At 40.8% G+C, this 24,335-nt stretch overlaps 1 protein-coding gene across 8 annotated transcripts; it reads left to right on the top strand.

The window, feature by feature from the left end:
• The first annotated feature begins 3,108 nt into the window (after positions 1-3,108).
• Positions 3,109-20,959, top strand: CRK (CRK proto-oncogene, adaptor protein). 8 transcript variants are annotated; one of them, XM_056353668.1, is made up of 4 exons: positions 3,109-3,482; positions 11,191-11,726; positions 14,611-14,724; positions 17,562-20,959. In XM_056353668.1, the coding sequence occupies exons 1-4, from the start codon at positions 3,239-3,241 to the stop codon at positions 17,697-17,699; spliced, it is 1,032 nt and encodes a 343-aa protein (XP_056209643.1). In that variant the 5' UTR covers positions 3,109-3,238; the 3' UTR covers positions 17,700-20,959. The 8 variants fall into 8 exon arrangements, 7 of the variants coding, with proteins under 7 accessions (XP_056209643.1, XP_056209591.1, XP_056209611.1 ...); XM_056353616.1 differs by having other exon boundaries at positions 14,611-14,773; positions 17,562-17,700; XR_008824238.1 differs by having other exon boundaries at positions 3,127-3,482; positions 11,191-11,556; positions 14,608-14,708; positions 17,562-17,701.
• The last annotated feature ends 3,376 nt before the right edge of the window (positions 20,960-24,335 follow it).

Here is a 24,335-nt window from a genome sequence, read left to right as displayed (position 1 = left end):
GATTAATAGATCTTCTCACTAACCATCACACCCCCCAAGTTTGTTTATTTTTAACGGTCTCTGTGCAGTGCTCCTTATACAACAGCTAACATCACCTGCATTCGCCAGAAGTGCTATATTTGGTGCTGACACCATGTATCCAGCATCTGGCAGGAACCTCTGATACAGGTGACACTTCCCAGCCAGGTGTGAGGGGTTATGGCACAGGCCACGCACACATCGCATGAACATCAGCAGTAAACAGGACACAGACACCTCCTGCGAGCAGCCGATTATGAAATAATTGCAAGAGGAAACACGTTTCTGTGGCAGAAACGCTGTTTCTTCAGGTCACGGGGAAAAGAAACCAACTGATGCACCTTTTCCTCCATTAGTTTTAATTTTATAAAGTAGGATACAGTACCAACATATGCAATCTAGACCAGATTTACAAAGCCCAACCGTTCGAGTAATGATTAGGGCAGGATTAAGTGACACCAGGTTGCCTTGCTGTCATTAGGGAGCAGTCAAAGCCTTCAGTTAACCCAGATGTTTCCTGACTTTGTTTTCACATCCTTGAATGTCGCCTAGGACAGAACGTTGCTACACTACAGCGTTCTCCACTTGGCATAATTTCAAGACTCACTCATTGAATTCAATGAGAAACTTTCTACTGATGGACTGCAGCTTTAGATCAGTTGCCAAAGTTTTAGAGCTCCTTAGGAAAAAAATCATCTCTAGGCCGGCTGGTAAGGACAATAAAATCATGAGAGGAAAAGCAGGCTGTGAGAGAGGGAAACCAGGCCTGGGTGCCAGCGGGGCTTTTACTGCCAGGTAGGTAAACGGAGTATTCTCTTGATATTTTACAACTTCTTTCAGAAGCCCGATTTTTTCAGAATTTTTCAGAATTACAAGCCAATTTAGTTTTATGCTTCTGAGACTGTGGCTGAGAGCTTTGTTTTTCTTTCAATTTATCTCAGGCTGCAATCGCTCTGCCTGTGAAAGACCCGTAGTAGGAAGCAGGTTTGGGCAGAAGGACTCCACCTTTATTGTAGCCTTTGTGCAGAAAGGGTGGGTCAAGGGTAGTAAACTACTACAGGGTAACGGGTTTACATACGGGAGGAAAAAGGAATTTGGAAAAGGCTACCAGTTACTATCAGGAGAAGCCTTAAGTGAGGAAAGGTTGTTACAAATAACGAAGGCCTGAGAGCGATTAAACAAGAAATCATTCCAGCATAAAAGTATCAATAGGAGCATCTTAGGACAGGAGTTACTCACTTCCTCATCGCTAACCACCAGAGGGAACTCTTACAACAAGATTCCCAACTACAGGAGAGAAAACCCAACCCGGCGAAAAACTCCACAAACTCCTGTAGTTTTGTGGTTCAGCTGAAAACAGGGGGAGATGGGGTACAAAGGCAGGGACTGGGAAGGGAGAGATAAAAAAAGAACTCTGTGAGCCTTCAGTTAAAAGGAGACTTTTTTTACAGTGGGCTGGCAGGAGCCAGAAAAATGGTGAGTTTTGCCATGGTAAGAGTCCTGCTTTGCTTGTTTGAAGCCTAAGAATGACTGAACAGAATGGACATTTTTTTTGCTGCTGTGATTTAACTGTCCTAGTGTCCTGGGCTCTCAACAAGGATCAGCAGCTTTTCAAATCTGTGAAAAACCTAGGCTGTTTCTGTAACTGGCTAGCAAACTCCACACATCACCAGGGAAACTGTGACTCTAGCTTCCAAATAGATTATGACTGGCTCCTACCTACAGTCCATCTGGAGAGACAACAGGATCAGCAGAGAAAGGATGTTCATTTGTTAAACTATTGGATAAGTTGAAATCAAGCACCTGGTGTTTTCTTCTATATTTGGCAAACCACTGTAAGTATTTTCTCACTGGGATATTGTAAAGGTTAATACAACCCTAATTACCTGACACAATGACCAAGTCCCACTCATGAGGTAGGGAAAGAGCTCCAAAGCGCCCTACAAGAAAGCAAAGATGCTGTCAGCAGGCAGGAACCCTGAACCCTCACAGTTAAGGGCAGCTGGGCTCCAACATTATGTTTATGCAAGTGTTGCCACATGGAGATCACACAGTTAAAAAAGAACATTCCTTTCTGGAAAAAGCTCACAGAATTGAGCAGAGCTGGAACAGAATTCAATATGCATTTATAGATATTGCTATTTCAATATATATTTATAAATATTTTTTTAAATTATAAATATTATATAATTTAAGAGATCTTGGAGAACAATCAGAAAGTGGTAAATATTGCTCCATTCAAGTTACAGACATAATTCTTAACCTGTGTGTGCCCCCCGCCCCCCACATTCCTCTGTGGCACCAGCTCTCAGCTCTTCCCTGCTTGCAGGCCCCTGCAGTAGCAGTCGGTGAACCACCCTGCATAAAAAGAAGGATTTTTTTTTTCTTTTGCCAAGCTATTTTTAACCCAGAACACCTCATTGGCCCAATTCTGCGTGTAGTCCCATGAAAACAGCTGTGCTGGCAACAACTGTAGGGTAGAAGCGTACATCTGGCAGGGGAGATGAGGGCAGGAACCGCTAGTACAGCTCTCAAAGTAAAAACAGAGTAAACGTGCTATTAGCACGCAGAGAAGCCTGGCTTCACACAGGTTACCACAGCGAGCTGCACTGGGAAGCCATCGCGAATTGTGGCACTCAGGGGACTGCCCTGCTGTCCTCCTTTAGCGGGATGTACTGACTGCAGAGACCAGACCTCCAGGACAAGGGCCGGGCTACACCGGCGCCCCCGGGCCCTCCTCCCGCCAGCGCCTGACAGGGAACCCGATGCGCTAACACCGGCAAGGCCTGAGGAGAGACCAGCCCCGGTGGCGGCCGCTGCTGCTCCAAGTTACGCGGAGCAGAGCACCCCGGCCGCAGACAACCCTCACCGGTACCCACAGAGTAAAGAACAGCCCCTCACAGCCCCTGACAGCCCCAGCTCCCCTCAGCGCCGCCTTCCCGCCACCCCCTCGAGCCCGCCCTAGCGCGCGCACGCGCCCGCCCCTCACAGCGCCTGCGCGGCGCATCACCCGCCCTCCCCCCGCCCCCCCGGCCCGCGCGGGTTGATGACGCCACGCCCTCCCCGCGTCTCCTGCGTGCGGTCACATCCGGTAGGTGAGGTCAGGGCACGGGCCGCCATTTTGGGTGGCAGGGCTGGGCGCGGAGCGGGGCACCGCGGGCGGCGGAGGCCCGCGGTGGGGGGGGGGGCAGCGAGTGCGGCCTGCGGGCGGGCGGCCCCCATGGCCGGGCAGTTCGACTCCGACGACCGGGCGAGCTGGTACTGGGGGCGGCTGAGCCGGGCCGAGGCGGTGTCGCTGCTGCAGGGGCAGCGCCACGGGACCTTCCTGGTGCGCGATTCGGGCACCATCCCCGGCGACTTCGTGCTCTCGGTGTCCGAGAGTTCCCGCGTCTCGCACTACATCGTCAACAGCCTGGGGCCGGCGGGAGGCCGGCGGGCCGGCGGCGAGGGCCCTGGGGCCCCGGGTGAGTGACCCCCCAGGGCTGGCAGTGCCCCCTCAGCCCCCCGCCGCCCCGGGGAGGGCAGTTGGGGCAGCCGAGCCCCGGCCTGCGCCTTCCCCCGGGCGGCTCCGCTCTCCTCCCGGGCGGAGTTTCAAGTCGTGAAGCTCTTTGTAGCGGAATTAAGTCGTGTTTTGCAGCTGGGGCTACTGGCTGAGCCGAGCCGTCTGTCTGCACCTGCCTTCCAGCGAGCTAATAGCGTAGTCACCCATACACTGGAGCTGAGCGCTTACTGCGGCCCTCCTGGAAGCTCCTACAGCTGTAGCACTCACCCGTTCCTTTGTTTTCATAAAGCAGTTAACTGCAATTAATAGATATTGCATGTCATCTCAGCAGGGGGACGGTTCTGTGGAAGTGTCATCGAAAAGTCTGAATTCTGACAAGATAGTTTTGCATTCGAAGACAGGCTGCAAGGCTAATTTTAAAGTCACGAGTCAAAGTATTACATGAGCACTTCTGAGTAGCGGGCAGTCTTCACGAATGCAAAGGCAGTTGTTTCCTCAAATCAGATGTGAAGTTCAGTATTTTTCCCCCCCGTGAGCTGAAGGGGAAGGTTTGGTTGTATTCCTTGTCAACCTAACATCTAGCATGAAAACGACCTAATTAAGTGTAACGCTTATGGAGCAGAAGACACCGATTGTGTATCATGAGAAGCAGCATTTCTGCAAGTACAAGTGTAACTAAATGAACATGAGCCCCCAGCAACGCAGTGTCCTTAGACTTGTAAAAAACATGATACAAAGGCAGCGATATCTCTGCTGGGGGCATTGCTGAAGTTGGTAGCGGAACTGCTCGAGTTTGAATATTAATGTTTGCAGAATGATGTGGGTGTATTGCTAGCATCTCAGATAGGAACAACCGCATGATGTTGAAGTGTAGTAGTAAACCGATGTAATAAGAGATGTGGTGAGCTTATTTGGCAGGAAGTAGATAGTATGGGAATTGCTACAGAGACAGTCACTTTCTGATGTAGATATATGGCTGGGAAAGAGCCCTATATTGGGAAGATGCAACAATACTTGTTATGGAAAGGATTTTTCAGTCTCTGCACAGACTGCAGTTGACTAAGAAGGAGATAATCTAAGAAAAAGCTAAACCGTTGCCAGTATGTTTGCACCATTATACAGTAATTTCCCCTGCTCAGGGGAACATTGTGAATTGGCAAATTTGGGAAAGCTTGAAGTCATCATGTTTATCCCAAGAACCTACTATAGCTGTTGAGCACTCTCACAGCACAGAAAGTTTGCAAGGCAGAAGTTTAAGGTGGCTGAATTGAGCTGGAAGTAGAAGTCATTACTGCTGTGGGTAGTAAAATGGTTTGCCACAAGATGTGGTGGATTCCCTATTGTTTCATGTCTGTGACGACAGAGGTTTATTGCTGTAGGTTTGCGAGGCTTGGTATGTGAATTGTTGAAATGCATGACTGGTGGTACGTAGAGCAGAATAAGTTACCAGGATGGTTTGTTGTGGAATCCAGCCTCGTAGGATTTTAAAGACAATAGTGATGAAAAAACCTGAAGTATGTGTGGCTGTTACTTCTGGGCAGTTGTTTTCTGGAGAGCGACTCATCTCGGGAAAAGCAGTGTTTTTCATGTTAGTGTGGTGTCACTTTAATACATAGCCATCCTGACTTTTTTTATTGTGTTACATTCTTAAGCTCAGTAATGTTTTGTGGCATTCTATGGGCTGGCTTTTGGGTGTTAAAATGTTCTAGAGTTTTGGTGTTCTTTTAAAAAAATCGCTAAATACTACTTATGTAATTCTCTTCTGTTTTAAATGTCTGTTTTAGATAAGTAGCTGTGTAGGCTGTTGGCACAGTAGGCTTAATATATATAAAAAGTATAATTTTGTTTTGGTTGGTCTCTTTTTTTTTTTAAATCCCTGGATATTATGAGTACAGGTGATGCATCACTCCTACACCACAGATACATCTGTGCTGAGATATTAGTAGTTTTAAATAAGTCATGCCTCCACACTGATACTGTGCTCTTTTCACACTCAATTCAAAGAAGGTGCTGGGAGTGTTTGTATATTAAATTATATTTGCAGTGTAATTAAGTTCTTCTTTCAGAAAAAAAGTGGGGGCATGTTCTGCAGTGGGAGGGAGATGGAAACATTGGTAGAAGATTGAAGATGTTTTCACGTTTGAATAGGGAAACTAATGCAATAAAATAAGGTAAATGTAAATTGTCATGCTTATTTATTGTGGTCAAGCTAAAACATTAGGAAGAACAACTTAGCTATGCTAATTTTTTGGTATAGGGTGGGGTTTTTAGCAATTGATTGTTTGGTAGATGCCCATTTCTCAATGGGATATCTGAATAAGCCAAATCAGGGTCTTAAGTTATTTTTGTTAGTCTCAGTGTGTGTGCAATTCATGACTGTTTTAACACTGCTGTGTGCAGGGGATACTAGGAACCTAGCTTCAATACAGAATGAATGAAATGAGGAACTTTGGCTTGCCTAATATAAAAAGCCAGTGTCACAAAAACGTGGTACTTTTCTTCCATTTCTAAAGCATAAAATAAACTTGCTTATTGCTAAGTTCACCTTTTACCTGATATGCTGCAATTTCTAACTACTTGTGGGTGATTTTTCAGCATAAGGAAAAAATAATTTAACAAAACGTCTCAAAATAGCTATGTCTGCCTGAAATGTTTCAAGGCTGTTAAAAGAAAATAGGATAAATCACTGAATTATGGGAAGGAAAAACTGTTTGCACTGGAGATGGAGATTAACTACTGAATTGGAATTAGGGTATCATTTGTGATGAAATATCACAGTCACGAGCTAAAGAAATCCCAAACAAAACAAAGTATGCATGCAAGCATTAGCATGGTAATGAACAATAGAGGAAATACTTAAATTCATCGTATGTTTGTGATTTGACATACGAGTCTGGGGTAAAAATGCATATGCACTAAACCAAAATGCCTAAAATATCTAAATAAATATATGCCTTCTATTGAAAGTACAATGTAATAAAGCGAGAAACCTAATATTGTTATAAAATTTATCTCTCTGAAGTAGGAAAGTATGGCAGATACAGTGTAGAAAGTGATGTTTGCACTAAGTATGCATTTCAAGAACATGCTGGTTAACCTATGTGTCTAAATCATTTCCATTGTGACTGTACTTCCTGGAGTCGTATAATCTTTACATAATGATATCCATACTCGGCTCTATATGAAATGGCTTTAGATATGTATGACTGGTATTGTTTAATCTGACACTTGGGACTTTTTTTTTGTGGTTTGGTTTGTTGTTGGCATGTTTTGGTGGGTTTTTTTTTTCATATTAAGGTCTTAAAATGCAAACTGTTGGAAGCTTGGTAAGTGTATGCATTAGACATCTACTTTTCTGTCATCCTCTGGTTATCTGCAGAAATGACAATGTGTAACTTCTGTAAGAATATTCTCCTGGTGTGCTCAGAGCTCTTGGGAGCCAGTGGATGGGGGTTTACCGTTTTTATAGGGCATTCATGGGTACTGATTTGTTTTGCTCAGGCATGAGTAGGGAGGTACTGAAGAACAAGGAAAAAAGGTGTCCCTATGGGATGGGGGAAACACAGACTGGAATGTGATGCCTTCATAGCGGAGCTTCCATACGCTCCAGGAGGAAACTGGTTTACATCACTGTGATGTCTTTGAAATGAGAGCCTTGTGTCTTAGTGCCCTGCATGATAAGAACAGCTTTTCCTGCCCAAAACATGCTTTATAAGTTGGGGGGGGGAAGGGTAGACTGGTTCTAGAAACAAAAATGAAAACCTTTATTTCTGTGAGGGCTTCCCTGCACTGAAAATGAAAGCTGAGTTGTCTGAAAAAGTGATAAGTTGCTTTGTGGTTAAACCACCTGCCCACACTGTCACCAAGTGAAATATTAGGTGTTTTATACCTCTAATTCCCCAGTATCTGTACAATATTTGAAATATATATAAGCAGTCTTTTTGAGATTAACATGAAGCCAACAGAGTGTGAAAGTGTTTTATCAGGAGGGAATGTGCATCATAAACAGATAATTGACAGGGTCCAGATTTGAAACTTTAATTCTGGGACACTTTGGATTTTAACTCTTCCCTCACCTGCCTGAGAGCAGAGGTTTTGCTCTGATAATGCTGAAATGGATGGAATCAGGTTAACTCCTAGCACAGGTGGAGCTAGGGTGGAATAAGAAAGATAGATGATACTCAGCCCTTTGTGCTTCTCATTCAAAGGAGTCATCTTACACAGCTGAGTAGTGCTGCTGGTACAGGTGCAAGCTGAACAGCTATTCTTCCTTGGGCTGTGGAGAGCAGGGGAGAAGGGGAGATAATTTTGTAGTACTCTGGTTGTCCAACTTTAATAGGAAGTGACTTTAAAGTTCCTCCAGTAGCTAGACTTACCTTTACATGCCCTCTCCTCTTCCTGAGAGCCCTCAGAAGATGTGGACAGGGTGCTGCTCAAACCTGTGCCTTCAAGAAATCTGTCCCAGAATCATAAAGGAAAACAGCTCTACTTCTCCAAGAAAACACTTGTCTTGCTGCTGTAACTTTTTCTTGTGGAAGACCTTGCCTTAATTTTTCTGTTGGCCTACAGGTATGAGAAGTGTTGCAGTTCAAACGAGAAGCTGAAGAATTCCTCTGAGCCTGAAATCTGTTAAGTCTTGCCATTTCATTATACTAGGGAGTGATAAAACTTCAAAACCCATAGTGAATAGAATTATTTCCCCACTACATAAGTTAGCGTTGTTCAGCTCATTGCCTTGTAGCTGAACAAGAGTATACACAAAAGCCTTAAACTGATGGAAACTTGCTTGATTTATCACTTGCTTGGTAAGGTGTAGTTGTATTTTTTTCCAACTGTGGCTTTCAGCTATTTCATCCTTTTTATGCCTATTTTAGCTGTATTTAGAAGTCTTTATTTAAATTCTCCAGACTGACCAGGTTGCTGCATTTATATTCTTTGGTAATTAATTTGGATTAAGCTTGTAGATTTCTTGTTGCAAAGAGGTTTTCCAGACCTCAGATTTTTGTAGCTGCCTTATGTTTGGGTTTTTTTTTTTAAAAAAAAAACAATGCAAAAAGCTCAGAAGTGTGTGTGGTATTCTGGGAGTGTTCTCTTTGTGAAGATAATGCCTCTCCTTTCTGCTGCTTACCTGTTTGTCCCTTCAAGGATTGCATTGATCTTTCTGATCCTGGAATGTGTTCAGAGGCTCTATGTTCTTTCACTTCAATTGTGCAAAATGGGTTTTAGCATATGATTTTCTGGGCTCCAGTACACTGATTGCAGTCAGTCCTTCCCCATAGGTAAGGTTCCAGTGGACTTTCCTCTTAGAGTCCAACTTCAGTTTTATTCAGGTACATTTGGCAGCTATTTCAGACTGTTATGCGTTAATCAAGAGGGTGAACCTGTTCAAAAGAAAAAGTAAAGACACCCAAACACCCTTGTTCATCCCAGTGATGATTTTGGTGCTGAGATGAATGTTACTGATGAACTGCTCATTTCCTCTGAGTTTTAAGATTTTTCTGTGTATACTTACTTACTTTGCGGGAGATGGAGATCTCAGCCTCCCTACGGAGTCAGTTTATAGCGGGTTTTACAGAGGTAAGTTAGTTTTTTAGGTTCTATATTTACATCATGTGAAATAAGTTCCATGTCAGTGAACTTACTTGAGGTTCAGTCTTCTCTGTATGTCTTCAGAGATCTTGGCTACTCTGGTCCTCTTAAAAGTTTTTATGACGTCCTTCTGATGTGTCTACATAAGCCTTGATCCTTAAAGGTTTACATCTAAAATAGTAGCAGACAGATATTGTGCTCACATTTCTGTCACGAGGTTTGTCTGAAACTTGATGTCTATACTGCTTGTTCCAAAGCACGGTTTCCCACTTCCAATGCTAGTAGAAGTGCAGCATTCCCAGATAGTATTATATGCTTATGTAATGAAGTTAGACTGGTTTAAAGTGGTGTAGGGATGCTGCCTGTCTAGCCAGAAGTCATCTGTTGAGAGACCACAGAGCTAAGAGCTGCCACAGAGGTAAAATTCCAGGGTTCTTGCTAAGTCTAGAGCTGTAAGTTACATCTCAACAAAAGTTGAGGGGGTTTTGCATCTTTTCATCATTATGCTTTAGGAGAATAAAGTGGAATCTTCTCTTTCCATGCTGAGTTCACATTTCTTACTGATATTTACGATAGCTTCCTTATCTCTTAGTGATGCTCCTTTGTGTTTTGTTTTTTTTGTAATTTTTTGGGGGTATTGCTTTTGTTTTTTGGCTCACTGCATTTGTACTCATTTCTTTTGAGAGTCTTTCAGGGCTGTTAATGCATGCAAATGTGCATTTTTCCAATGACTTAGTTCTGTTTCTTTGAATTTCCTGTAAGCAGCTTCACTGATGTTTATATTCCTTCAGGATATTTCAAAACTCATTTATCGGGTGTTTGTCTATGTTGATCTTACTGAATCCGCCCTTTTCTTTATTGGAACCCCTTTTTGCTCTCTTGAAAGAACTTCTTGTAATGTTAGCTTCCCATGCTGACAGTGCTACTTTGAAGGGGGTTTTGGATCAGTGACAGCTTGAAGAATTCTGCTAGCTTTGTACTCAAGAGCTAAGTCTCGGAACTGTTAGATATTCCCTGCAGAGAAACAGACTTGCAAAGTAAGCATCTCTTTCTTGCTAAAAGAGTTACTCATTAAAGCGTAAATCTTTCCCTCTCCACTGCCCTCCCCCAGCCTTCCACAATTCTTCCCATAACTGATTACACAGTGTATAGTGCATGGTGGAAATAGAACATGCGTATGTTTTTCCCCAGCTGAGCCTGAAGAACATAAAAAGGAAAAAAGTGCAGCACACAGATTGAAAACTGAAATGCATATCTGAGCTTTGATACTTCTAATGACTTGAATATGAACATCATCTGTATTTTAATGTATTTGAGGTTTAGATTTATAGTTTAGGCTCCATCTGACAAATATGGCAAAGAAGCTACAAGACTTGAGATTAAAAGACTGAATTATACTGATTATGAAAACATGTTGTTGCTTTGCATAGCATAAAATATACATAGTTTTCTCTAATGGTACCTTTTATCAAAATGAAAAATAACTTTGTTTGCTCACTCATATAAATTGTTTGCTGCTGTGCTAAGCAGTTTTCTGTAGTGTCCATGCCTTTAATCCAAGATACATTACAACAGCTAAATAACCACTATTGCAGTGTTGTCCTTTTGAAATAACTTTGAATTGCAAAAGAGAGTTAAAAAAATCACTTGAAATTGTAGCAAAATTTCATTTGCTTCCTAGATTTAGAGTATAAAACAGCAAACAGGGAATTGTCTCTTACTGAAAATTGTATAGCCTCCTGAGAAACTCGGATGTACTGAGCAATTTTATCTGTTGGGTCCGTATAATGTTCAAGGAAACAAGATATTTGCTGAAATTACTAAATTAGGATAAAGTGCCACACTTTATGTTTTCCTTCTTTGACAAAAATCTTTTAAAATAAAACTCTGTCCTCACAATTGTGATAGTGCTGTCTTTGATGAGAAATACACCGAGGAGCTGAATATGATGAATGTTGATCTAAAGATGACCAAATTCAGTATCAGATTCCTTATCTGTAAACGTATTCATCTTCTCAAATGTTTTATTTACAGTTTTAACTGTTGTATGCTCTCTTTGACGTAGTGTCTTCTTCTTTCAGGGTTGAATCCCACAAGATTTCGAATAGGTGACCAAGAGTTTGATTCTTTGCCATCTTTACTGGAATTCTACAAAATACACTATTTGGACACTACAACGTTGATAGAACCAGTTTCCCGATCCAGGCAGAATAGTGGTGTTATCCTCAGGCAGGAGGAAGCTGAGTATGTGCGAGCTCTCTTTGACTTTAATGGAAATGATGAAGAAGATCTTCCATTTAAGAAAGGAGACATACTGAGAATCCGGGATAAACCTGAAGAGCAATGGTGGAACGCAGAAGACAGCGAAGGAAAGAGGGGAATGATACCTGTTCCTTACGTCGAGAAGTATAGACCTTCCTCTGCTTCCGTATCTACTCTGATTGGAGGTAACCAGGATAGTTCCCACCCACAACCACTGGGTGGGCCGGAGCCAGGGCCCTATGCCCAGCCCAGCATCAACACTCCGCTCCCTAACCTTCAGAATGGCCCTATTTTTGCCCGGGTTATCCAGAAGCGAGTCCCTAATGCCTACGACAAGACAGCCTTGGCTTTGGAGGTACATAATGGGCAAACCTTAGAAAGAAGAGATCTGTTCAAGGGATTTCCCTTTCAATCACATTATAGTTTTGCAGGAATAAGAAAGGGAAAAGCAATGTAATACTAATTTACGTCATGATTAATAAGTTATGGATAAAGGCGCGCTTTTTTTGACGACTAAGTGACTAGAGTCACTTATAGACTAGAGTTTGATTATTATAGCATGTTTAGGTTACTGAACAAATATCATGTCTTTTGTCAAACATCACTAACATAAGTATGTCCCCATCCATGTTTTCACTTCTGAAGTCTTTATTTTAGAGGGGAGGGAGAGGGAGCAGTTTGTAAGTTGTGTGTCTGAACTGGTGTTCATTGTTGCTTGCCTCACCCCAATTTTAAAAGGTGTGCTGGGTTGTTTGTGGTTTGGGTTTGTGGTGTTGTTTCCCCTCCCTGCCCCCCCAGTCTGTCAGCAGTTTACAAGCAATCAGTGGAAACAATGATAGTCACTTTGAAATGACACAGACTGAGATGATGATGATGGTCACAGTCAGGGTTTTATTGTAACATCTTGACCTCAAGCAGCTTGCTTTCTTCCTGCTTCACAAACTAAAACCTGTACAATTCATTGGGGAGGTCTCATGTAAAGCAGTGATTGACAGGGTATGATTTGTAATAAAGTAGTGAGTTTCCCTAAGGTTGCTTCGCTTCCTGATACAATCAAGTCCGTGCTCTTTTTGATATTTTTGTTTTTCCCTTCTTAAAGGAGACTGGAGCACTCTACTTCTACACATCAGATAGTTATCCCCCAAATTACACTTGAGGAAATTGAGACTAAGGTATTCTCAGTGGCAGACCTTTGCCTTAGGATGATATGTAAATTGTATCCTTTAATCTAGGCTTTCTTTGAGCTAAAGGCTCTGGAATTTCCTGATACCTAATTGACTTCCTGTTTATATAACATCTTAAGTACTTGGGAAAAAACAGTTTCTGTGCTGAGTCAGAGCATCTCCTCTTCACTCTCAAATACTTTGTTTAATTGTGCATAGCACAGAAAGCACTTCAGTACTTCAGTGATGCGGCAAATACAGGTATGTGTCTTTAGGACAGAATTTGCAAGTGCAGCACATTCTACAGATCTAGTAATTGACTTACGACCTGGGAGATGTGAAATTTTTTTCCCACTGTAGGTAAAAATTTGTCTAGAGAAGCAATGTAAATGTGCTCTGAGTTACTGTGTGTTCTGTTATATTTTTGAAGTAAAGGAGAGCCAGGATCCAGAATGTAAATTTTTGGGTTGAGAAGCATGTATGGAAATTTTATGCCATCTCAGCAGATTTGGGGGAAACTTGAAGACTTTTAACCTTCAGACTTTCATACCACCTAGAATACTGTCTTTCCCTCTTTTTCTCGCTCTCTCTACCCAGTCACCTCCTGGAGCTTGGAAATATTCCTGAATGCTGTTATGGACTGTTGCAATTACCAGATACTAGATTTTCTTTGAGCCACTGGATGTTATCTTGTGGCACATTTATCAAAACCTTTTGGTTTTCTTTCTGGATTATTTTTTTTAAGCTTTTATTCTCTTAAGCTTATCTTTACATTTTACTTAAAGCAGAATCCCACAACACCGTCCAACTCACAGTTTGGTAGCATGGAGTGAAATAGCATGAGAAAATACTGATAATCCAGGCCATCATAAGCAACTTTTGAGTGAAAGCAAAAGCCTTTAAATGCTAAGGAACAGCTTGTGAGTGCCGTGGCTGATGTTATGTTAGTTCAGTCCTCTTCATTAAAAGTCACATGAGCTGTCAAGTATGCTGCGCTTTAGAAAGCGTAGTTTCATGGAGAATATCTCTTCTGAGCTGGCTTGCACGACTAGTGTCTGTTACTAATACGGTAATAGGCTAGATAGCTGAAGTGTTTGGGAGGGGGGAACTGAGGAATGTGTACGCTCAGCTCGTCAGTGTTGGGATGTAAGATTTATAGTGCCTTTCTACCTTTATATTAGAACAGTGGCCTTTGTAGGCCTTGTAAAATTATTTAAATACTTCCTAGCAGACACGTTGAACCTCTTGGTTAGGATGATATATTCTTGTATTGCCACAGCTCTACATTTTAAGAAGTGCAATGACAGTGGTAGCTCTTCATTCTGTAGCTAGTTCTGGGAAATCTTAGTTTTAAAATGCGAGCTGTTTGTCACTGCTTCTAATAGGTCTTCCTAGCTTCTTTGCAGCTTTTATCATTTCAAATCACAATGTTACTGAGTTGCTTTCAATGTCTGTACAGGAAAAAGTTGCAATATGCACTTCACTTTCTCTGAGTTTTTCTTCATCCTGTCTATCAAAGTACTGTTTCTTGTTGTCTCTTTTTTTTTCACATTCCCTTTCACTTCATGGTGTTCCTTCTCTGTTTATTTAGAGATCTCTTTCTTAGATAACTGAGTAGAAAGCATTATGCAAATCTTAACAGTCCGTTTTTGCCCAGACCTCTTAATAACCGTAAATGTAGAAAGCGGGATTCTTTCCAAATGAAAACTCTTATCCTTAAATCTGGCAGTATTCATAGGTGGGGGTGGATCCCACTGTTTCTCTTAGGAAAGTAGATTCTTAACACCAAATATTTTTGGCCCAAAGTGCAAACAGACTATCTGTACAGGTCTGTTATTTTAAAACTGACGTGGTTTTGAAGAGCTAAAGGAAGGAGGATCAGAACAAATTATGATCTAATAAAGGCTGCGCTGTATTATTGGAAAAAAAGATTCAGCAAAAGATAACTTATTTTGCTCGTAACTGGACTTGTTCAAGTTGTCAGTCTATATTAAGAGAGGAGGAAAAGGGAAGATCTTTGTGGTGAATGACTCTGAGATCGATCGATTTTTTTTTTTTTCTTCTTTGTAACAGTAGCAGAACTCTGCCATCTTGACCTTACCAAAGAGGAGTACATGGAATAAAACCACAGCATACAGAAGTCTTCACATGAACCTTCAGTTTTGCTTTGAAGCGTATGGGATATATTTAGTTTTAAAACTTCTGATGAAGACTGAGACAAATCTGGCTTTGTAGCAGGGTACAGTGTTGTTCTTGAGGTGCTGTGCTTGGTGGGATGATGCACAACAGACTAATGATTCCGCAAGTCAGTGTTAAAAGTGAGGAGAATCAGAGAGGACATCCACATCTGGTCTAAATATCTTAAAATCCCAGCACTTGTAATAATGAGTAATATTTTTTAAAAGGTTCTTTGTTTTGTCTTCAGGAGGGTGGTTGAACTATAGATTAATATGCAGAGTTTCAAACCAGATCTAGAGATATCTAAGTTATTAAGGAACTAATGGAGCCATTTTATTAAGCATTTGTGAAATCACCCATGCTTTCTTAAGTCAGTCCCGCTTTGATAGGTATAAAGATACATATATATGAAATATATATAGAAGATATGTATGAATTAAATGTGAATGAAAGATTGTGTCAGTGTGTACTAAATTACATTACTGTAATGGTTAAAAAGGACCATTTAAACTTAGAAGTCTTTCCTCTCTTAACAATTCTTGAAATGCAAGTTTTGAATGTAGCTTCTTATATTAAGGAGAATTCATATAATGGGTGTCCCTTTGCTGCAATGACCCTGAAACACTCCCAAAAACCAAACAGCTACAGGATGTTTCTAGAGTGAGGGAGTGTCACAAGCACCCCATAGTCTAACTCACTATAATGGCACTGTTGAACCCACCTTTTGCAGGTGAGTTTGTTGTAAGGCATCCAAAATAAACTCTGTATGAACATAAAGTAGCATGTGATATTCAGTAACAGCAGAGGCCAGCAGTCTTAAGAAAAATGTCTTACAGACAGCAAACTCAAGTGCAACTTGTGCTTTTTCTTTCCTAGCGGGTTGGAGGTTGTATACTTTTCTGTTGAAGGTTGATTAGGATGATATCCAGGTCTGAAGCAATTTAAAGTTATCTAGGATAGTGTTCTTGTAACGGTTGTGAATAGGAAATAAGATTTTCTGCTTCTTGTATTGTCATATTTAATCTTATCCTTGTTAAATTATAGCTGATACATTGTTTTGATCAACAGAGTAATTGTATTCATACAACTCCCCAGTGATTATTAGCAGTAGCAAAATTATACATACTGGATGATTAAATTTCTAAAGATGTGAAACTAGCATTCAGTAGTCAAGGAAGGCTTCTTTTTTGCCTGTAGCAAATACATAAGAGGATTTTCTTCAAAATATGCTTCATTAAAATGTCTATACTAATGACTACAAAAGGAAAAAAAAAAAGCGACAGCAAAAGTCCCAGGTGTGCCTCTCATTACCAGATCAGTAATCATCAGAGGTATGGGAAGTTTAATTAAATGTCCATGTAGTAGTTTGAATTTATGAACTGTTAAAAGCTGTTCTGGCAAAAGATTGCAAGTGAGTAAAACCTGTAAAGTTAATGGAGATTGGTAACATCTTAAATTGTTTTCCTTGTTCTTCATTCACTGCTTGGAAAGTGAGAATAATGAGATTCTGTTTTGGATGAATTTGGAACACAGTGATGAGCATCAGTGTAAACTAGTAACTGCATATTCAGTGATTCTTTGGATGAAATGCAGTAAGGCTTGTGGCCACGCCTTGAGAGTTTATTTACAGTATTAGTGAAAGAAAATAAGAGTATATCTGTCCCAAAGCATTTTCCATCTGTGACCCAGGAAGAATTCTGAAAACTGTTTTATGTTACTTGAAAGTGAGATTATTGGTAAAATTCTACAGAGAGGTAGGAATGGGTAGACAGCTTTTCAATGTTGCATTTATTAACTCCCCAGTGACTGTCTTTACAATGTAAATTGTGCTTTTCTAGGTTGAATAAGTGCTACTTAATTAAAGTACCCTTCAAGATTAAACAGAATTGGGGACTGATTAGACCTAGACCTGTGGCCCTGACTTGAACTATGTGATTGCACAGCCTTGGGAAAGTGACTGCTGTACAGTTTTTGGTACTGCTGTACCTTTATCAAAGGGAGATGATGCCTTTAGAATTGGTTATGTGAATATTAGGTTGGAGATAAGAATGGGATGTATTAATGTGTTTTCATTTAGTGTAGCACATTAGAACTGGATAATTTTAAACTACAGCATGTTGTTTCATGAGTCCATTTTTCTAGCCAAATTATTTGAGTATAGGAGGGAGAGGACATCAATTATTTTTACTGTACCCATGGAATTTATTTATCAGAAATCCATGGTGGGCAAGACTGAAATATCTGGCCTAGTAGTGGCTAGTTGTGGATGCTGAGAGTAAGAACAGAGCAGCCTTAGGTACCGCTACTTCTTCCCTCACATACTCTTCCAGATTTTATAATCTGTGGCGCTATATATATATATGTAGCCCCCACTTACCCAGAACTTTTTCAATACTACCTGAAAAGCACTTAGTGGAATTTCAAAATCAGGGAGCGATTTAGCTTGCAGATTAGCATTCGCTTTGTCCACCTGCAGGCCTTTCCATTCATCACCTCTTTCAGGGAGGCGATGAATGGAGTACCAGCAGAACTTTTTGTTCTTTTGTTAGTTCAGTGAGAGGCATTTCTTATGATGGCAGCTGATGTGAAGTCCCAAATGTGCTCTGAAAGATTAGTATATAGATACTGGATTGCAGGCTCCTCAATTTCGGTAGTTCTCACCTAGTCTGGGTACACTTCTTTCTGTACTTTCTTCAGGAGTGATTAACATTGGGTGGTAGGCTGGTGTATCAAAACCAGGACTAAAACTACTTTTTATAGAAGTGTATCTGGTACACGTGGGTGATGTGACACCAAAGGGGAGGGGTAGTAGCTCCTTATGAATTTTCCTTTTTTTTCTTCCCCTGCAGGTCGGTGAGACGGTAAAGGTCACAAAGATTAACGTGAGTGGTCAGTGGGAAGGAGAATGTAACGGCAGACGTGGGCACTTTCCATTCACACATGTCCGCCTGCTCGATCAACAGAATCCTGACGAGGACTTCAGCTGAGTGTGGCTCAACAGTTGCGCTTACAGATGGGAACAATCTCAACTTGTTTTTATTGCAGATGCCATCAAGACTTACGTTCTGACAGATGTTGAAAGCGGTATTGCTTGTATAAGCATTCTGATAACCTGCAAACCCCTGGGACTGAACACCACCATTCCTTAATCAAGGGTCATGTAATTCAGGGTACGACAGTAGATAACTTGTGTGTCAAGTGGCAGAACTAGTACATGATTATAGGTTGTAATGCCTGCTTATGTCCATGTGCATAGCAGACTGGACCTTGCCAGCAGCAGCAGTTGGAGAAAGCAGTAACGTAGATGTTAAGATAACATTTATAGCTCTCTCCGGTTCTATTGCTTATGTTGCTTCTTCCTCAGGCAATGAACATCAACCTTAGACAATTCAATATATAGTTAGAAATTTCACAAATTTATCCTGGAGCTTTCTCCATACATTGTTTTTTTTCCCATCCGGAATTCTCTGTCCTGGAAAGGCTATGTAGTACTTTGCATGGTCAGTTAACTCTGCACAGTACAGATTTATGTAGAGCCCGTTGGGGACAGCCTTATGATTTACAGATGCTTACCATTTTAGTGGTAAATGACAGATCAAATCAACCTCAGAATTCTAGAAGTTTGTGGACACTAGATTGATTTTTTTTTTTGTTTGTTTGTTTCAGTACTGTTTATTTCTTCAGTACTGTTGATGCTTCAAATGTAGCAGCTGATTTTAAATTAAAATGTCTATTAACACACCAATATCTCTTTTTATTCACAAATATAAGGCTTATGGAAGTGTAAACATCCATATTGGTGCTGAAAAATACGTGCGTAGCACTTTAATGCATAGCTTTAAAGCAGTGTTTGATTCACTAAATATACTAAAATATTGACACTGCTTTCCAATAAAATTATATAGGGCCAGTTAATTTTTCTAGAATTCTTCAATGCTCCTATTGTACAATACTCTTAAAGTACAAATCAGTGTCAAACATGGTGAACTGACAAACCAAATATTACTTCTATTTTAAAGTTACTCTGGGGACTCTTCTGGTTTAATTCCCATCTGTAAAATAATTGATAGTGATTTCATGAGGATTTTATTTTTAATAAACTAATGGAAAATATTTGTGTGCTTCTGGAATGATTCTCAAAAGGCATACTAGAGTAAATATGGCTTCCTAGGGCATAATGAAAGCCAGTGCATTGAATAGGTGGTATTATGCACTGCTTGGTTTTTTTTGTGTGGTTTTTTTTTTTTTTAGTCTGCTCTTCTAATTATCTGGTTTTCGCTAACATAAATCAGAATGGATTCAGTAAGTTTTGTAAACTGAAATTAAACACTGAAGTAACTATCCCTTGCCTGTACCCCGGATTGTTTTCCAAGCACAGCGCTCTAGTGACCAAACTTAAGCAAACAATTTTGTAACTTTGACTACAGTGTAATCCATACAGAACAGTTTTTCTGAAGGGTATCAAACTGAAAGTGTTAATTTTGGTTGATACAAACCATGTGACTAGAATGGCTCATTGGTTGTAAATGCTGCGAGGGCTAGTTCCCACTGCAAAGGCTATTGCTGCAAGGCACCGACCCGTACAACAGAATACTGGTAACACTTTACCTCAGAACTGTGTAACATGCTGGAAATTATATTTCTGTTATATTTAAGTACTAGTTGTTTTACTTCAAAACTAACCCATCAGCAAGTCTGACTAATTTTCAGGTAATGGGCACTCATTAATTCTGTAGACTAACGCCAATGTACATTAATCATACTTTTCCATCGCCAGTCTCATAAGCACTACTGAAGATTATTAGAAAACTGACAGTTGTGACAGTGGTGTAAGAAGAATGGTAACAAAAGAATCGCAGTACTATTCTAGCTTGGGTTGCTACTCTGGTTAGGGTAATATGCCAGTGATTGTGGGATTTCTTCTAGCTTAGTACGAAACTGAGGAAAAAAAATTGAGAAACTAACCCTAGGTTCTGTAACATTGGTTTCTTTAAGGGTAATTTGTATTTTTCCTCTGACCTTGATATGTACTATGACTTTTTTTTGAATAGCTGCACTCTAAATAAAAGACTTAATACTGAGTCTGTCAGTTGCCCATCCCATATATGCTTGTATTTTTCTTCAGGTGTCGCAAAAGAAAAGCAATGAACTGTGTGTTCTTAAGAGTAGCACAGTTTGTTCTGAAGTATTTTTTCCAATTGCAGTTAAAGAAAGCCCATATGTTTGTACCTCTCCAGTGATTATTTTAAGATACCAAAAGAACATTTTTCTGAAAGTTTTGTTATGCAAATCTTGCCTTTTTAATATGAAAAACATAAATTGAATTAACTAGCAAATACCCTGCAAACTTTGTAGATGTGTTTTCGTTAAGACTGTATAAATTGTGATATTTGTACACTTTGAAAGAGCAAAAAAAAGAAACTAGGAGTCTTAATAGCTGCTGTTGCACTAGAATCCTAAGTTCTTGTCAAGCAGTTTTTTGTAGTCAACTGATACATTAATGCAACTGTTTTCCACTATTCAGTTCTAAGCCGAAATGTGATTTTGTTTCATAGGTGATAGAAATGAGTATGTTTGCATTTGGGTGAAATAGACATTTCAACTTATCAAGCTCTTAAAGGAAAATAGGTAGAACATAATATGTTCATAGATTAAATCCTTTTGTGGCCTTTTGTTTATCCTCTTCTATTTGTTCCCTCCCTTCTCCCTGATGCGTGCAAAAAAAATCATTGCGAAGAATGTTGGTCACAATCTTTTGTCTCTACTTGGCTGTGTTTTTGGTCTTGTGCATAGGCAGGTGTTAGAACTAGAATAATCATTTCTAGAAATACACCGTGAAAGCAGAATGCTTAATTACACTGTGTTCTTCTGGTGCATTTACACATTATATCACACTAAAAAGTACAACTGGCTGCTATGTTTTTTTAATATATATTTCATTTTGGTAAACCCCAGCCTTTTTACTAATATTTGACCTGGTTAAATCTTGTTAATCTGTTTGAATTGTATTTGTTAATAATGCAAATATTTCTAATCATCTTAAGAGTAAAACACTTTGGTTTTGTTAATGGTTTTGGGGAAGGATTCTAACCAAACCAGTTTCAAGAGAAATATGAACATGTGCCATTGTATTATAACACTATCCACTTTCTTGACAGTTAAAGTCTTTTTTTTTTATTTTTTTTGTAGCATGTAATGTATATGTTCATAGTACGTGAAGTAAATAAAAGTATAGCCAAAACTTTGACCTGGTGTCATTTTCAATCGGATGTCATTGGGATACTTGCATTTAGTAATCTAACAATAAAGCTGTGGGTATGGCCATTTTTAATTGCCCATACTTACATGAAACCAATTAAACATAACACCTGTAGAAGTAAGATTAACCAAGGTAACTAAAATAACTTACCAACCAGTAAAATACGCCTTTTTTGAAACAAGGTGGCTTTCTGTAAGCAAATTAGTTGCTTGAGTCAAGGGTATGTGGAGGGGAAAAAAGTGTACTCACGCTGCAAAAAAGAACTTGTGAGGAATGTTAAGATGAGATTTTGTATCTGTTATCATACTTCAGGTGTACCTGAAAACAATCTGGGGATTCTTTGGATGGTGTGCGTCTGTTTGGAAAGATAAAAAGCTGTTTGTTCATTTTTAGAGTTGCTGGTAAAAACATAAATTAGGCATGTAAATTAATACCAGCAACTATCTCATACAGGAGTCTACTAATGGCTCAGAAGGACTTCTTCGTAAGTGTAATAGCGGGAGAACACTTACAATGAAAGGATGATATGTGCAGTGTCTATTGTCAAGGGATGAAGCACAGGAAATGCCTATATCCCATGTTTGCACCATGAATCTGCATTAGACCTACTTTGCCATTATTATCCTTAAAAACTGCAAGGAGACAGTGGCCCCTAGGCCCCTAAGGGTAAGAATCTTGGCAGCAGTACTGTATCTAAAGCTAGACTGTTTAATTTGGGGTGTACACCAAAGAACAGTGCTAGCTCCGCACCAGTGGGTTTCTTAGCTCAGCGGGGTGTGCTATAGGTAACTATGGATCAAAACCTTAAGGCATCCAAAATCCCTCAAAACATTTGGCTGCCTGGAGATGCTCCCTAGTTCCACAGGCTCTTGCTGGATGGAAAAGGCCATGTTGTACATTCCCAGTTAAAACACTACTTGACTGTCCGTTGTTTCTAGAAGTATACAAGGACCAGTAGATGTTAGTACTGGCATAACAGTTTTCCTTGTTGGTAAGGGCAAGGATGGCATTTGTTTTCCTAGTCACTCCATTACAGTGATGGCTCATATTTTAGTTGATACGTATTCAGTTGGCTGGATGCTGTAGATTAACTTTCTTGGTCAATACTGTTTTCGTGGAGTCTTCAAGTGGGATGTTCCTTGTTAAATGAGTGACTGCATTTAAGCTCCCTAAGATGCCAGCTAAGTTTTCCTGTTATGTCTCCACAAAAAGATTATTCTATCATCTTCAGATGGAAAAGATTAAATTTTCATAGGTAAAAGTACTGCCCCGGCTTTGCTCCAGCAGAGCTGCAATCCAAGAGTGCCTTTTAATGAGATTACCTGAGAGAGTTTTTAAGAGCTCACTACAGCCAAAAGGAAGAGGTTCTACACATCTTTCCATGCTGCCCTGATAGCCATGCCCTCTTGCTCCTTAACCTCAGACTGGTATTTACAGAACTTCTCTGTGAGCTGCTGGAGCACAGGGCTCATGCACAAACCCACTGCCCCTCCTTTTCTTTCCCCCTCCTTCCAACAATGGTTTTCAGCAGCAGCAGTGGTTGAATCAATGCATGTAAAAGTTGAGGGTGCAAGGGGCAAGCAAGGATTGCATCAGCAAATTACGCTGTGGGTTACTTCTGTGCATTAGACTGTTTATTCCTCATGCTTTGCCAAATCCCCGACCAATTTCCAAATATTTGCATGCCATCTGTAACAAGTGCATTCAAAAATATTTGAAGTATTTAGACAAGACGTTATAATTCAGCAAGCATATCAAGCATGCATCTCACTTTTGGCAAATAAGTATGCTTAAAGTGGCCTGGCTTATTTATATTATTGAGCTCTCTACAACTCGAGTACCTGCTGAACATAAGGATCACAGAAAAGTTCATAAATCAATGCAAATCTAATTTACTGTGCACAGCTTCCATACAAAACTAAGCCTCAGTTGCTGAAAAGTAGGCTTTTAAGGTCAAGATTTATGAAATGCAGAGGTAATTTGCATATCTCACAACACTTTTAGTGTATTTACGCAAATAATGGCGATGCTGTACACCACTGGGATCTTTTGGGTGCTTACCAGAACTGCTTTGGTAATGGCACCATGTATTTACAAACAATTCAGAAGTAAAGGTATATAATGATTCCCAATTTCAACAAAATTGGCATTTTCTGATCATGTTTCAACTACATTGAAAATAGTATTTTTTTTCTGGACGTGACACCTAATATTCACATTAGTCCAGACACGCCAATGTCTTTGGGTTTGGTTTTTTTTATGGAATTCTGGTTAGATAATCATGAGATGTGAAAAAGAGTTGCGGCCCAAAATGTCCCGTGGAAACAGACCGTTGACTTTCTGGGTAGGCAAAGAGTGATATAAAAATAATTCTGTTATATTTTTAGATTTATTTGTAAGAAAACCATAAGGTTATGTTAGGTTTATGTACCCTAAAGGTTTAGTTCACCAACTGAAAAAATACATTAAAATGAATCGGGGAACAATAGAAAGTGCTTTAAATGGTGCTTTGGGTGCACGCCCTCAGTCACACATCACGAGCCCGTTTCAGTGGGCACAATACAATAGATTAAATAGAACGATACCTGACACTGCGGCCAAGGGGTGCCAGGGCCTGTGCAGCCTCTGCTGTGTATGGAAAACCGCAAAGCTCTTTGTGCGCTGCTACACCTCAGGGAGGCTGATTTAGCCTGCTCACCATAGGAGACGCTGGAGGAAGATACAAGACTTCATTCACAGCTATCCTGAGCAAATCCGTCAAGATTAAATTTAAGCCAGCCAAGCATAATCCCTTTTAGTTTCCTCAAACCGTTCAGATTTCGGAAATTGAGGCGTTCTCTCACTTACTTAAGTGTATGCTCCATTTTTTCAGAAGCACTCTCTAAGAAACTTGTGAAGCATTACATTTTAAGTTGAAGCCTCTTGCAACTGTGAAATTATCGTACCGTCCCTCAGACAGCATTGGAAGTGATACTCTGCTCCAGCAAGCACCCTGGAGGAACCGCAGAAACCTGCTAAATAGGACCTTCTGCCTTCCGCTCATTTCTAGATTCACCAGAATGTCCGAAGCATACCCGGGGGTTCGCCCAGAAACACACCGAGGGATTCAAACAGCACTGCCAGCGCCTAAGGGCAGCAGGGACGCGTTCCCCGAGAGAAAGAGCTGGCCTGAGGGAGGTGCCGCCCCCCGAGGCCCAGCCCGCGGCGTGGGGCCTGGCTGGCGGCCCGCCCTCAGGCGAGGCAGGGCCCCCACACAGCGGCCCGCCGGGGACCCGCCGCCCGGCCCCACCCCGCCAGCGGCGGCCCCGCACTTCGTCCCTCCGCCCCACCCCGGGACGGCGGCGCCCTCTCGGTTACGGCCCCG

This window comes from Falco biarmicus, chromosome 1 (genome assembly GCF_023638135.1).
Source record: "Falco biarmicus isolate bFalBia1 chromosome 1, bFalBia1.pri, whole genome shotgun sequence".
Taxonomy (NCBI): domain Eukaryota; kingdom Metazoa; phylum Chordata; class Aves; order Falconiformes; family Falconidae; genus Falco; species Falco biarmicus.
The sequence above is the reverse complement of the archived record's forward strand: the minus strand, read 5'-3'. Positions and strand labels throughout refer to the sequence as shown.

Bases quoted from the DNA above. Each gene is read 5' to 3' on its own strand.
- CRK (XM_056353668.1), top strand. From the start codon at position 3,239: ATGGCCGGGCAGTTCGACTCCGACGACCGGGCGAGCTGGTACTGGGGG. The intron at 3,483-11,190 runs GTGAGTGACCCC...TTCTTCTTTCAG, and splicing joins CGAGGGCCCTGGGGCCCCGG to GGTTGAATCCCACAAGATTT. The intron at 14,725-17,561 runs GTTTTAAAACTT...CTTCCCCTGCAG, and splicing joins AAGCGTATGGGATATATTTA to GTCGGTGAGACGGTAAAGGT.